Source organism: Narcine bancroftii, chromosome 7 (assembly GCF_036971445.1).
Source record: "Narcine bancroftii isolate sNarBan1 chromosome 7, sNarBan1.hap1, whole genome shotgun sequence".
Classification (NCBI taxonomy): Eukaryota; Metazoa; Chordata; class Chondrichthyes; order Torpediniformes; family Narcinidae; genus Narcine; species Narcine bancroftii.
In genome coordinates, this window is record NC_091475.1 from 170,776,878 (window position 1) to 170,792,371 (window position 15,494).

Consider the following 15,494-nt stretch of genomic DNA (forward strand, 5'->3'; position numbering starts at 1 on the left):
ACCTATCTAATGTGTACTTAGTCCACCTTACTCTAGCTTCCAGAAATATAATTGTAATTTGTGTAGCTGAAATTAAATATATTCATTTACTTTTCAAAATTCAGTGCGTTGGTCCATTCAAGTAGCTCATCCACTTCCCAATCTAGGACTGCATTTAGACCATGTTGCTCTATACTATTGATTACTCCCTCTGTGGCTCTTTGCACTAAAACAGCTGCATTTGGATCCAGTGTTTGGGCATGCAGCTTGCCCTCATGGTACCTGGAAGAGATAAATTGTCATGAGAAATTATCTTTATCCAGTTTATATTGATTTGTATAGGATTATTAACAATTCTCATAATGATCCAAATATATCTAGCCTCTCCGCATTGTTTAAAATAAGGAAAGGCATATGGATGACATAATTTCTAAGGGTTTGCATGGTTTTCATCCCTTTAATCCTGACAATCTAAATGCTGCCCAGATACTATTTAGCAGCATGTTGGGACTTGTAGGAGATAGCTGTTGAAAATGGAGTTATCTGCAGGTGGAGGACAGAATGGTGGATTAAAAACATTCAATGGGTTCTTCCCAAACACATCATATTCACACATACTTCTAATTTAACATGCTTGCCTAGCTGCACTTGCACACCATGAAAGTAAGTCAGCAAAAGACAGTAGGGGCTGGCAAAGTAAGATTTTAAATTTGTTTGTTTCTTTGATGGGCAATTCAAGTGATTTTCCATTCCCAAGTCTCTTCCTCACAGCCAGGACCCATGCTGAGGGCAAAGGATTCAGCTGGGAGATACAAATGATGCCTTGTATTAAAATACACTGGATCTCACTACATTGTGGATAGGCATGGATGATGCTTGCCTCAGAACCCTGGTGACACCACTAATGTGGCTGGATCTCAAAATGATGAGATGGAGTGCAGGAAGAAGAAAGAAAATCTACTGGCATGGTGTCAGGACAACAAGATCTCCTTCAGTGTAAGTCAAATATAGGAATTGGCCTTCAACTTTGGTTGGAGAACGTGGCTATTTGTATCAATGGTGGTGAAGTGGAGATAATGAAGTGCTTTAAGTTTTTAAAGAGCAAATACCATCAACAATCTGTCCTTGTGAGGAGGGAGTCACGTGATGGAGTAGTGGCCGGACGGTGAACTCCAGCCCTCTCCAGAAAAGTCGGGAAAAACAAAGGAAAACACAAAGGCACAGAAATAAAAGTTACAGAAAAGTGAGTATAAAGGTGGAAAGAAGATGGCGACAAAAAAAGAAAAATCGAAAGCAACGGTAAGAAGAGAGGAAGAGAAGACAAAGGAGGAAAAAGGTGAAGGCCTTACCTGTCCGAAGAGGCCCGCTGCGGAGAGAGAAACCCGCTCCCTCAGGTCGGTAAATAATGGACTACAAAAATGGCTCGCAGAGCCGAGTAAAAGTGCGCAACCGCGCATGAAAAAAAACACACCGACGGGAGGGTGGACCAGCTGGGGAGTCGACCTCCACAGCCGGCAACGACAGCTGCAGAACACCTGCAGCAAGAAGAGACCACAGAAGACAATAGAAACAAGAAAGAAGAGGAGGAAAGGGCACCAAAGAAACAACAGATGGTCAACCCAGAGGAAGAAGAAGAGGAAGAGGAAGAGTACAGGGAAATAGAAGAAGAAAAGAAAGGCAAGGTAAAGGATATACTTGCTCTTATTAAAGATTACATGGAGTCATTTAAAGAATGGCAAACACAGGAATTTAAGGATTTAAGAAAAAGAATAAACAACACAGAGAGAAAATAAATAAAATGGAGATGACCTTAACAGAAATGGGAAAGAAAATGGACAAGATGGAAGAGCGGGCAGTAGCAGCAGAAATGGAGGTAGAAGACTTAAAAAAGAAATTGGAGAAATCTAATAAAAAAACTAAAGAGACACAAGAACTACTAGCTCAAAAAATAGATACAATGGAAAACCATAACAGAAGAAATAACATAAAGATAGTGGGCCTTAAGGAAGATGAAGAAGGCAAGAATATGAGGGAGTTTATAAAAGAGTGGATCCCTAAGACCCTAGGATGTCCAGAACTACAGCAAGAAATGGAAATAGAAAGGGCACATAGAGTATTTGCCTCTAAACCACAACCACAACAAAAACCAAGATCTATTGTAGTAAAATTCCTAAGATATACTACAAGAGAAAAGGTACTGGAGAAGACAATGGAAAAAGTAAGAGAGGGCAACAAACCACTGGAGTATAAAGGGCAAAAAATCTTCATTTATCCAGATATAAGTTTTGAATTCCTAAAGAAGAGAAAAGAGTTCAATACAGCAAAGGCAATTTTATGGAAGAAAGGGTATAAATTTATACTAAAGCATCCAGCGGTATTGAAAATATTTATTCCAGGACAACAAAACAGACTATTCTCGGATCCAGAAGAAGCACGAAAATTTGCAGAACAATTACAAAAATAGACTGAGGGAGGAAGACGGGTAATGAGAGTAAAAATGATCACGATTGATATGTATGTGGGTAAAGACAAAAATACACTGAGGGATGAAGACGGGTAATGAGAGTAAAAATGATCACGATTGATATGTATGCGGGTAAAGAGGTATAAGAGTGAATAGACAATGAGCATACATGAATGTATCTGTACTTAGAGGAAAATATAGATAGTATAGACAAGAATTAATAAGGGAAGGTAATGGAATAGAGAGAATAAGGAGGGAATTAAAAGAGTGACCTTTGTGACATATGAAAAGTGAAATCTTTTCTGGGGGAGGCGGGGTGGGGGGAAATAGCGGTCACTGCAAAATCAGTTGACGCTTGCGAGTGGATTCGCAAATCCAAATGGAGAGGGGAGATGTGGTTGTCCGACAAGGGATAAAGGACAACTCAGGAGGTGAAGGGGAGATTGGGGATAAATAAGATAGAAATAGGAGAATAAGGAAAATGTTGGATGTTGTAGAAATGTTGTCTTATAAAGAGTTGAAAATAAGAAAACAGAAATGGAAAAGGAGGAAAGGTAATGATGGAAAAACGGAAAGAGAAGATAAACAAAATATAAAAGGGCTACGCTGAACTATATGTCTTTAAATATAAATGGAATACATAACCAAATTAAAAAGGAAGAAACTACTAAATTTAAATGAATAAATGTATTCCATTAGAAAAAATAACATATAGGTTAAGAAATAATATTGAAATATTCGAACAAGTATAGGAGCGTTACATTAAATACAATAGCGAAAACCTACCGGGGACAAACATTACCTAAGTTGATGGAAGGAGAAGGAAAGAAAAGAATGGACTCAGTAGAATTTCTGGTGTAATTTTGTTGAATGACAACATTGTCTGACTGGCTTAATGCAACCTAGATTGTATACCTAAAATGGATGAGAGGGGGGGGGGGGGGGGAGAAAAAGTCACTGTATATGTGTGAAAAAGAAATAGTGTATATCATGGCTAATGTGATTTATGGTGTGAAAAATAAAAAAATTTTAAAAAAAACAACCTGTCCTTGTGATAGTACAGACCTATCACCAATGTATATAGTTACAGTATCTAGAGTATGTAATGACTGTGCTTACAGGGATTGGCTGAGAGCTTAGCCACGCCTACTGTCTGGGCCTTAGAGGGGTGTGTCCCTAGCCAGGTTGGTTCATTCCGGACTGGTCAGCCACTTGTGAAGAGCTCCTGTCTTTTGCTAATAAAAGCCTTGGTTTGGATCAACAAGTCTTTGGTTCTTTCTACGAGCTCTACAGTCCTGACCCAAACACATTGACACCACAGCCTAGAAAGCACACCAGTCTGCATCATAGCTTGGTAAGAAACTCCAGACAGGTGTGAATACAAAATCTGCCCATCATGTAAATTATTCTCCTCTCTATCAACTGTATCTTCATCTCCCATTGCCCTGGAAAAGCAACCAATCTCATGAAACGACACATCTCACTCCAGCCATTTATTCTTTTCTTCCCCATTTTGGACAAGAAGGTAAATGAATTTGGAACCATGCATATCTAGATTCAAGATTCATTCCTGCTGTTGGGGGGGAAATGTCCATGCTGAGGACTAGACAGACATAGGTTGGAAGAGCTCTCCATGAAGATTGATTAAGAATTTGATTTAAAGTCATTGGGCCCAGGTCTACAAGTGAGAATTAGAATGCATCTCATGAGTAATTATAAATTATAAAAGGGAAAGTATTGAATAATAATCAGTCTTTAAAGTGTTCAGGTGGTCTTCTTTCTCTTTTGGACTGCCTTGGCATGCTTTGCTGTGCTGGTATTTGCTCAGGACCTGTAGATAGTTGGGTCGGCGGTCGAGTCGGCAGCGACTGCCCACCTTCGCTGACCTTCAGCGGCGACTGCCCATCTTTGCTGCCGTCCTGGCTGCGTGTGTCTGTTACTGGACTCCTTGGCTCTGCGACAGTCTCTGCGCCCCACCCCCCCCTCCAATTTGGCCTGAGGGGTGGGATGGTCAGGATAAACCAAGGCAAGTCTGGTTCCACCTCCTCCAGTTCATGAGGCAGATCATGGACCTTACTGTCAGTCAATCTTAATAATTGGTCAATGTGTTGTTTCCACAATCTGTCCCCCACTAGAACAGAGTATGAGCAGGGGCTCAATTTTTGTAAGACTACTCCTACCACCCATGGGTCTTTATATTATCTATAATCTTGTACCAGAACTCTCTCGTCCACTTCCAATGTTCTAGGTGAGGTCTGTGGCAATGCTGTTTTTTGCAATTGGAGATCCAGATCTGGATGAACTGTGCACAACTTGGTCAGCAGGTTGTAGCCAAACATTAGTTCTGCTGGGGTGTGTTTTGTAGTAGAATGCGGCATGTTTCTGTATCCCAATAGGAAATCTGTGATTTTGTGTGTCCAGGAGGCATTTAGAAGTGTCATGGTTTTCATTGCTTTTTTGAATGTTTTTATAAAACATTCTGCCTCCCCGTTAGTACTTGGGTGATAGGGTGCGGACAAAACATGTCTGATATTGTTGTCGTGCGTAAATTTTAAAAAATGTGCTGATGTAAATTGAGGCCCATTGCCCGTATCTAATTCATGAGGCAATCCATAAGTGGCAAAGATAGCTTGTAGAAAGTCAATCGTGGGATCTGGTTTAGTGTTTTTCACCTGTGAAACTACTGGCCATTTGGAGTGAGAGTCCACAGCTACTAGGAAAGTCTCACCTGTGAATGGTCTACACAAATCCGATGCCAGGGTCTGGATGGCCATTTCCATTGGGTTAGCTTTGGCTTGCGGCATTTTTGGCTGCATTCTCTTACTGTTGATTCAATGTCTCTGTCTATGGAGGACCACCACACATGTATCCAGGCCAGTGCTTTCATTTGTATCATTCCTGGATGGTTGTTGTGTAGTTCTGATAACATGGTAGTTTGCCATTTGGCTGGAATAACTGTACGGGTATCCCACAGTAAACATCCTTCTTCGACTGATAGTTCATGGCGGCGTGTGTGGAAAGGTTTTAGATCTTCTGGAATGACTTCAGATTCCAGCCACCCATTAAGGATGAAGTATAGGATCTTGTTTAATGTTGCCTCTTTTCGGGTTTCCTTTGCGATCATCTAGACTGTAATGGGCAGTTGTTGACGTTGTTCTTGGTTGACGGCTGCTGCCTCTACCGTCCATTTAATAATTTCTTCTCGTTGTTCTGTCTCGTGCAGTGGCATGTGTGATAAGGCATCTGCATGGCTGTTGAATGTTCCTGGTCTATGTTTTATATCATAGTTATACGCTACTAGTAGCATGGCCCATCTTTGAATTCTGGCTGCAGCTAATACTGGTATACCTTTGTGTGGCCCCAGGATTAAACTAAGAGGCTTGTTGTCTGTGATCAGGGTGAACTTTTTTTCGTAAAGATATTGGTGGAATATTTTTACACCAAAAATTATTGCCAATCCTTCAGTTTTCCTGCCACCTTTCTTAGTACATTTTCAGGGAGAATCATTCAAGTGTAAGCATTCACAGACATTTCAGCCTGTGATGATATCATCTAGGTAACCCCCAACTGAGAGTACATGTAATTATTTGTCCAGTGTTGCTTGAAAAATTGCAGTTGCTGCTAAAATTCCGTGAGACGTGTGTATCGGTGAAGAGTCCCAGATGGGGATTGATTGTCACATGTTCCCTTGATTTTTTTTTTGTCCAATTCTCTCTGTTGACAAATCTAGTTTTGTGAATTTTTTGCCCTCCGTTTAGTGCTTGGAACAACTCTTCTGCCTTGGGCATGGGGTGTTCAGGTATTTTGAATGATGGATTGATGGTGATTTTGTAATCGCTGCAAATGCAAATTTCACTGTTTGCTTTTTGTATGGTATGATGGGTCCTGCCCAATCACTGTATTGTATTGGTTCTAATATTGGTTCTGTTTAATTCAGACTCAATTTTTCCTTTCATAGCAAATGGGACTCTTCTGGCTTTGAAAACTCATTGTAATTTATATAGAGAGCTCTGGAAAGAAAGTGGAGGAAGTAACAAGTTGGAAACTCTGTTTTAAGGGGGAAGATGGCGCCAGGAGAGGAGCAGTTTTAAAAGATAGTGCTAAAAGGAGGGATTCTTCTTTGGAAGATTCGTTGGACTTTTATCATGGGCTTTCAGGTTCTATTGTTAACGTCATCATCATAGCTAGGGATGAGTGTGTGTTTCTTAAAGGAGAAATGTGTATGTCTCTTAAAAGGGAAATGTTAGAGTTTTTTTTTTAAATTGGAAAGATTTTATTGCTGTACAATATTTTTTTTTAATGGTATGGATAAAACACTAAAGGTTATTAATCTTAATATTAACGGGATAAACAGGAAGGTGAAGAGGAATGGGGTCTTGTCAGATCTATAGAAATTAAAAGCAGATATAAAGTTTTTGCAGGAAACTCACCTTACCAAATTGGAACATGATCATTTAAAATGAACCTACCCATCCTCTAAGGCAAGAGGGATAGCAATTCTAATTGATAAAAATACACTTCGATTGATCAAACCAGAGAAGAATGGACATTTATGAATATTAAGCTTCTATCAGACAACTCACCACTAACTTAACTATTGCAATAATGGAAAAGCAAGAAAATGTATACAGATGGTGTCTTAATACAATGCTACTTAAAAGAACAAACCTGCAAATTTATAACATATATAACATAACATAACAATTACAGCACGGAAACAGGCCATTAGGCCCTTATAGTCCGCACCGAACCAAACACCCCTTTCTAGTCCCACCTCCCTGCACAATGCCCATAACCCTCCATCTTCTTCTCATCCATATACCTGTCCAACCTTTTCTTAAATAATACAATTGACTCCGCCGCCACTATTTCTCCCGGAAGATCATTCCACACGGCTACCACTCTCTGAGTAAAGAAGTTCCCCCTCATGTTACCTCTAAACCTCTGCCCCTTAATTCTTAACTCATGTCCTCTTGTTTTAATCTTTCCTCCTCTTAACGGAAATAGTCTATCCACATCCACTCTGTCTATCCCTTTCATAATCTTAAATACTTCTATCAAATCCCCTCTCAACCTTCTACGCTCCAAAGAATAAAGACCTAATCTGTCCAATCTCTCCCTATACTCTAGATGCTTAAACCCAGGTAACATTCTGGTAAACCTTCTCTGCACTCTCTCCACTCTGTTTATATCCTTCCTATAATTAGGCAACCAGAACTGCACACAGAACTCCAAATTAGGCCACACCAACGTCTTATACAATCTCAACATCACGTCCCAACTCCTATATTCCATGCAATGATTGATAAAGGCCAGCATACTAAAAGCCTTCTTCACCACCCTATTCACGTGAGTTTCTACCTTCAGGGAACGATGTACCGTCACTCCTAAATCTTTCTGCTCTTCTGTATTCCTCAATGCTCTCCCATTTACCACGTATGTCCTATTCTGATTCTTCTTACCAAAATGAAGCACCTCACACTTATCAGCATTAAACTCCATCTGCCATTTTTCAGCCCACTTTTCTAAGCAGCCCAAATCCCTCTGCAATCCTTGAAAACCTTCTTCATTATCCACTATTCCACCTATCTTAGTATCGTCTGCATATTTACTAATCCAATTCACCACCCCATCATCTAGATCATTAATGTATATAACAAACAACAATGGGCCCAATACAGATCCTTGAGGCACACCACTGGTCACCGGCCTCCAACCTGACAGACAATTATCCACTACCACTCTTTGGCCTCTCCCTTTCAGCCAATGTTCAATCCATTTGACTATCTTAAAATTTATACCTAAAGACTGCACCTTCCTAACTAACCTTCCATGTGGTACCTTATCGAAGGCCTTACTGAAGTCCATATAGACAACATCCACTGCGCTACCCTCATCCACATTCCTAGTCACCTCTTCAAAAAATTCAATCAGATTGGTCAAACATGACCTTCCTCCCACAAATCCATGTTGAGTGCTCCTGATCAGACCCTGTCTATCCAGATGTTTATAAGTACTATCTCTAAGAATTTTCTCCATTAATTTACCTACCACAGACGTCAAACTTACAGGCCGATAGTTGCCAGGCTTCCTCCTTGAACCCTTTTTAAATAACGGATCCACATGCGCAATGCGCCATAAAGAGATAGATAGCAATATTTTGTGAAACAAATCAGCCATCTACTAACAATAGTTTTTTTTATATATGGGACATACTCAAAGCATATTTGAGGGGATAAATTATATCCTAAACAAAGAATATTAAGAGAAAATATATGGCAGAAGTAAATAGTCTGGAGAAAAATGTTATAGAATTAGAAATAAAATCAACGAACAGGACAACAAGAAGAATACAGATTACTGGAGAATAAAAAGCTAAGATATAATACAATACAAATATATAGAACAGAAAAGTCAATATTAAAAACTAAACAACGATACTATGAGTTAGGTAAATGGGCACACAAAGTTTTATCTTGGCAGATTAAAGTAGAGGAGTCATCAAGAATAATAAATGCTATAAACAAAAGGAAATCAATGGCATTTATGGACAATATTACACAAAATCATACAAATCAGAATTACTAGGAGATAAGAATGAAATGGAAGAATTTTTGTCAAATATTGAACTTCCAAAACTAGAAGAGAGAAAGGATAGAACTAGGCACTCCCTTTACAAAGGAAGAAATTGAAAAGCCCTGGGTACCCTGCAGGCTAATGAATCATCAGGGGAGGATGGAATCCTACCTGATTTTACAGATAATTTAAACAACTATTAAATCCCTTGTTAATGGATGTTCTGGACCAAGCAGAAGAAACAAAGACCCTCGCAGAATCATTTTCAACTGCAATTATTAGTGTTACCAAAAAAAAAGGAACCCATTAAAAACTTCATTATATAGACCAATATACCTACAAGATAGATAGGATTAGCTAATAGGTTAGGACAATATTTACCAAAATTGATACATACAGATCAAGCAGTATTTGGTAAAAGAAGACATTCCTCAAATAATCTAGAAAGATTATTTAACATAATACACATGGCAAAATTCAAATGGGATCCAAGTATTACAGTCTCGCTGGACGTGGAAAAAGCATTTGACCATTTGGAATGGCCCTTTCTATTTAAAATATTGGAAAAATTTGGCATAGGTGGAACATTTATAAACTGGATAAAAACTTTATACCATACACCACAAGCTAAAATTATAACCAAGAATCAGATGTTGGCAGTGTTCCCCTTGAGTAGATCGAGTAGACAGGGATGCCCCCTGTCCCGGCGCTTTTCATTTTAGCGATTGAACTGCTGACATATAATAAAAGTGGATCCAGATACAAAGGGCTTCAAAGTTGGACAAGAAGAACATTAAATTAGTCTCTTTGCTGAGGATGTGCTATTATACCTATCAGACCCAACTATATTTTTGGAAAATACAAGGAACAGTAGAAAAATATGGAAGAATATCAGGTTATAAAATAAATATGGACAAAGGTGAGATATTGCCATTAACAAAATTTGAATCCGAAGGATACCAAAAAGGAAGTAAATTTAAATGGAAGACAGATGGAATAAAATATCTTGGAATAGCGACTGACAACAACTAACAAAATCTCTATAAACTAGATCACGTTCCTCTTCTGAGAAGATAGAAAAGGACCTGCAGAAATAGAGAGACTTACCGATTATTGGGAAGGGTTAACTGCATCAACTTGAAAGTGATGCAAGACTGCAGTATCTTTTTCAATTGGTGCCTATTCTGTTACCTAAAAACTTCTTTAAACTACTAAAATATCATATTAGACAGTTCTTATGGAATAATAAAGTACCAAGAATACCACTGGAAAAACTGACATGGGACTACAGGCTGGGAGGACTTAGACTGCCAGATTTTTAAAAATACTACTTAGCTGCACAAGTTACATTTCTCACACCCTTCTTCATTGAAGACAGCCCCCCTCTCTTGGATTCAGATGGGAATGTACTCAATGGAGGAGGGAGAAGCAAAGGATTTTATCTATAAATGGAGTGTCAAATAACTAGAAAAAAAGACAGATAATCCCATATGATCAGAATGTGACAAATAAATGAATGTATAGGGAAAAAAAAATGATATCAATACAAAAATGTGTAAAAAAAAAAATATTAGGTGATAGAATATTAAATTCACGGTAATGACAAAGGTATAAGATATATTGAAGACTGCTACACGGAAGGAACTCTTATGTCCTTCGAACAATTAAAACACAGGTACATAGTGGCCAATGGGACCTTCTTTTGTTTTCTCCAGTTTGATCGTTCTTAAGAGAAAGGTGGAGACCAACGCTCACCCAACCTGAAATTAGTGAAACTGAACGAACGGTCTGGATGGGGAATACACCAGAGCTAGATCTACGAGGCAATTTTATGGAAATAAGCAACAAATTGAATAAATATCATATTAAAAAAATGTATTGTAATCACTTGGAAGTCCGACTCCCCTCCACTTATAGCACAATGGACCGCGGAAATGAACAGCTGTATAGCTGTGGGGAAAAATAAAATCACATAATTTAAAGAAGAAATATGACAATTTTGCAAAGATCTAGCAGCCACATAGGGGCCCAAATACAGTAATTAAAAAAAAAGGACTATAAATGCAATTATTATATATATTTAAACGTGATTTCCCCAATTGTATTCTATGTATTTAAAAGATATGTGAGCTCTGACAGTATGAGGATTCATATGTATGGAAAGGGAGAGGGAGGGACTGTTTTGCTATTGTTTGTAAGAAAAAGTTTAATATATTGTGATATTTAAAATGTTATATCTATTTTTGAAAAAATAAAGTAAAATCATACTGGGCATTGACAGTCTCTACCCCTACTCATATCCCAGCGTGCGAATTAAACCAGTGGAAAAAGGACAACTTCCATCCATTCCATTTGAAGGTAGCCTCTCCGATCCCCAGGGATGAGTTGTGTTCAGTGGAAAAGCAGCCAGTGTCCCGGTTAAAGGTGGCCCAGTAGAAACAGCACAAGCAGCTTCCTATCCCGGAACACTGCACAGCCCGTTAACTGGTATGCCAGTGGAAAAAGGACTAATCGGTGGGATCAGAAATGAATGTGGATAAGATGACCCTCAAAGTAATATAGCATTGCTGTCAAATCTTACACATGACTACCAGAGTTGGCAAAACCTGCCCTCACTTGATTGTGAGGAATCTACCATATTCTAGAAAAATATGAAAATTGGATGTGATTTAAAAATAGTGAAATTGAACAGGTGGCCTCAAACTGATTTCCTTGAAACCACTGTTTTGCTGAAGATTAGTAAACATTTGCTTTGGTGGCCCATTTGAATTTTTTTCTTTCTCATCAGGGACAGTCCAGTGTTCTTGCATTTTCTTCTACAACTATAGATATGCCCGATCTCAATGAAATTCTGTCTCCTTTTCTTCAAACTTACATCTTTTTCATCCATTCAACTTTTCTTTTTTTATGTTTTCTCACAATGTCCTGTTTCCTTTGGGATACGGAATGATGAAATGTCATTGTCTTTCTGTTCGGCTCAAACTGCATGTAATCTATTGTGGTTCCAAGGTACTGAACAATATATAAAAGAAAGTTAATAACACATGAATAACAATAAAATTCTCATGATCCCATGTTTAAATTAATGGTACAATTAATGTATCCAAGCTGTGGATAAAATAAACCAAGTTTTTGACTGAGACTTTCTTGAATGGTCCTCAAAAAGATTGTAGCTATCACAATCACATTTAATTTTGAACAAATTTGGACTTAAATTCTGGAGAACTCTGCCTACAACAGGAATACATAGGGTGAAAACCTACAATTTTTGTTTAGCATACCATCTTAAAGGCAGGTTATCTTTTTAACTATATGTGGGTTGTAATTTTCTCCATATTATTAGCTTAACTTAATTTTCGTCCATTTTATACTTTTGCAGTTATCCTTGTTCCTATTAGACAAAACAACTTTAACACAGTTCTGACCAACCTCCAATTCCATAAGCTTGAGATTATTCCAAACTGTTGCTCATGTCCTAACTCGCATCCATGCATCATCTTCGTACTCAATGGTCAATTGTGGCTTCTAGTAATTATGTATTTTTTTAAAATCTCATTCCTATTTTCAAATTACTTCTTGGCTTAGTCTCTCTGTAACCACTTCTGACATCAACACCCTGAAATATCAGTGCTTCTCCAGTTCTTGGCTTTGTTCTAGCAACAGCCAAGAGCCACCCACCTCAGGTTTAATTTTATGAACACAACTATAAACATATTATCTCTGAAAAGTGTTTAGTGGGTTATTACCTTGTCTGAAAGACTTCTCCAGTCATTATTCTCCTTTCGTTTGTACCATCCACTGTGATCATCTTCCTGAATTTTCACAGGATTATGGTTATGAATTTGCCTAGGTACTTCCTGTTTGGCTGCAAGATTAGTGTAATCTTTTGGACTGTATGCACACAAATCCACAATTGGCCGGTGTGTGAATATTTTGTAGTAGATTTTTGGAGGAAATGTTTCCTATCAACCAGACCAGGGAGAACCAAATTAGGTTGAATTAAATCAGTAAAATGTTCAGGCCATTATTTATAAACATTTATAAACAAATAAATGCGACAAAGTTTATAATGTGATTAAATAACCATAACAACAGATAACTTGGCATTTGTATTGGGAAAGGTTATGGCTGTCATGTGACATGTCATGAGGACACACCAGCTCCCAATCAAGGTTTGGTTCTGCCCCACCCATTAGTGCACACCTTGCTGTTGGACCCATGTAAATTAGCTGGACTGGACTCTCCAACCTGTCTGTTCTTGGCCTTGGGTCATTGGCTGAAGTAATTGGATTTACCCTCCTGGCACTGAGCCATTGTTCCCTTCTAACAACCTGAGCTGGAACCTTCAGCACTATAAAGGTGCCATGTGTTCTTTGTTCTCTCGCTCTTTGCCAGCTTGGGACCATCCTGCTTCACTCCAGGCCTAGAAATGTGGAAGGGTACTGGAGAAACTGTTGGTAAGATGTGCACTGTTAAAAGGGTTGGGAGCATTTAATTAGTGTCCCTTGCAGCATAGAGCCGTGCCTGCACTGAGTCAAGGGATGGTAGGGCATTACAGTGATTTTTCCTTTATCATTGTGTGTACCAGTTCATTGTGTGTATGTATATATATTTTGTCCCCACGTTTGTTACTAATTGTCCGCTATTACTTTCGCACAGCTACTATAAACTGTGTGTGTGTTGCATCAGTTACCATTTCCCACTTGCCTTCTGTAAATAAAATCCTTCCCCATCAAAATTGTGTCCAGAGTCCTTGCCTTTGAGACCTACCAAACCTGTTTACTCATTCACAAAGCATTGTGTAAACTGTTGAATAGATGTGTGTGCATGCTTTGATGCAGCTGTGACAACACTTCAAAACTTATAGAGTGTAATAAGGAATTTTTTATGGAAAGGGGGGGAAACCGAGGATAGCATTAGATAAATTAACAGAGAGGTACAACCAAGGTGGTTTGCAGTTACCAAATTTTAAAAATTATTATAGAGCAGCACAATTAAGGTATTTTTCAGATTTTTATCAGGCAAGGGAAAATTAGACTAAGATAGAGCTAGATAAAATAAGGGAGAAGGTACTGGAACATACACTTTATAAGTGGGATGAAAAGCTGATACGATATAAGAGCTCACCAGTATTGCATCATTTACTCAATATATGGAAAAAGATTCACTTAGAAAGGAAAAAAACAAATTACCAACTACCAAAATTATTATTGACGCAAAATCAGCTAATCCCTTTTACAATAGATAACCTTTTCTTTAGAGAATGGGAGAGAAAAGGAATTAAAAGAATAGAAAATTGTTTTTTGGGAAATAATTTATTAACATTTGAACAAATGAAGTACAAATATGGAATAACTCATGGTACAATGTTTGGATACCATCAACTGAAAGCCTACTTAAAGGATAAATTGGGAAACAGGCTGAGATTACCAGAAGGAAGCAGCTTTGAATATGTGATTACAGACACAATGATAAATAATCACCCTCATCAGTGTCTAAGCTCCAACCCTTCAGGTGGAACCAGCAGAAAAGGACAAGTTCTACACTGATCTGCGCAACCTCATCCAACGCACCCCTACACCCGACAAGGTTGTCATCCTTGGCGACTTCAACGCTCGCGTCGACAAAGACTCAGAAACCTGGCCAGGAATCCTTGGCAAGCATGGTGTCGGCAAGTGCAATGACAATGGGCGCTTCCTGTTGGAACTCTGTGCAGAACAGCCTGGAGTGAAGCAGGATGGTCCCAAGCTGGCAGAGAGAGAGAACAAAGAACACATGGCACCTTTATAATGCTGAAGGTTCCAGCTCAGGTTGTTAGAAGGGAACAATGGCTCGGTGCCGGGAGGGTAAATCCAATTACTTCAGCCAATGACCCAAGGCCAAGAACAGACAGGTTGGAGAGTCCAGTCCAGCTAATTTACATGGGTCCAACAGCAAGGTGTGCACTAATGGGTGGGGCAGAACCAAACCTTGATTGAGAGCTGGTGTGTCCTCATGACATGTCACATGACAGCCATAACCTTTCCCAATACAAATACCAAGTTATCTGTTGTTATGGTTATTTAATCACATTATAAACTTTGTAACATTTATTTGTTACTAACACCCTTTTCCAGCAGAGAGACAGCCTGAAGACTACCTGGATGCATCCCCGATCCAAACACTGGCACCTCCTGGACTACGTTCTGGTGAGAGGAAGAGACAAACGAGATGTGCTCCACACCAGGGTCATGCCCAGCACGGAATCCCACACTGACCACCGGCTTGTTCGCTGCAAGTTCAACCTTCACTTCAAGCCAAAGTTCAAGAACAGTGGAGCCCCCAGAAAGAGGTTCAATGTTGGAAATTTGCAGTCAGACGTAGCGAGAGGAAACTTCCAGGCAAACCTCCAAGCAAAGCTCGAGGATGCAAACTGCCTCACGGACACATCTCCTGAAACCCTCTGGGATCAGCTGAAAATAGCCATACTGCAATC

At 39.0% G+C, this 15,494-nt stretch overlaps 1 protein-coding gene across 4 annotated transcripts in view; it reads right to left on the reverse strand.

Annotated features, from left to right (window-relative positions):
* The window catches only part of c7h11orf65 (chromosome 7 C11orf65 homolog), a 63,852-nt gene that overhangs the window by 6,937 nt on the left and 41,421 nt on the right, over positions 1-15,494 (reverse strand). For 3 of the 4 annotated variants that reach the window (XM_069891298.1, XM_069891297.1, XM_069891299.1), the window contains 3 exons: positions 12,766-12,981; positions 11,895-12,031; positions 91-261 (listed from right to left, as the gene is read on the reverse strand). In XM_069891298.1, the coding sequence (XP_069747399.1) occupies positions 91-261; positions 11,895-12,031; positions 12,766-12,981 (524 nt within the window). The remainder of the gene's footprint in view (positions 1-90; positions 262-11,894; positions 12,032-12,765; positions 12,982-15,494) is intronic. The other variant, XM_069891300.1, reaches the window with a different exon arrangement.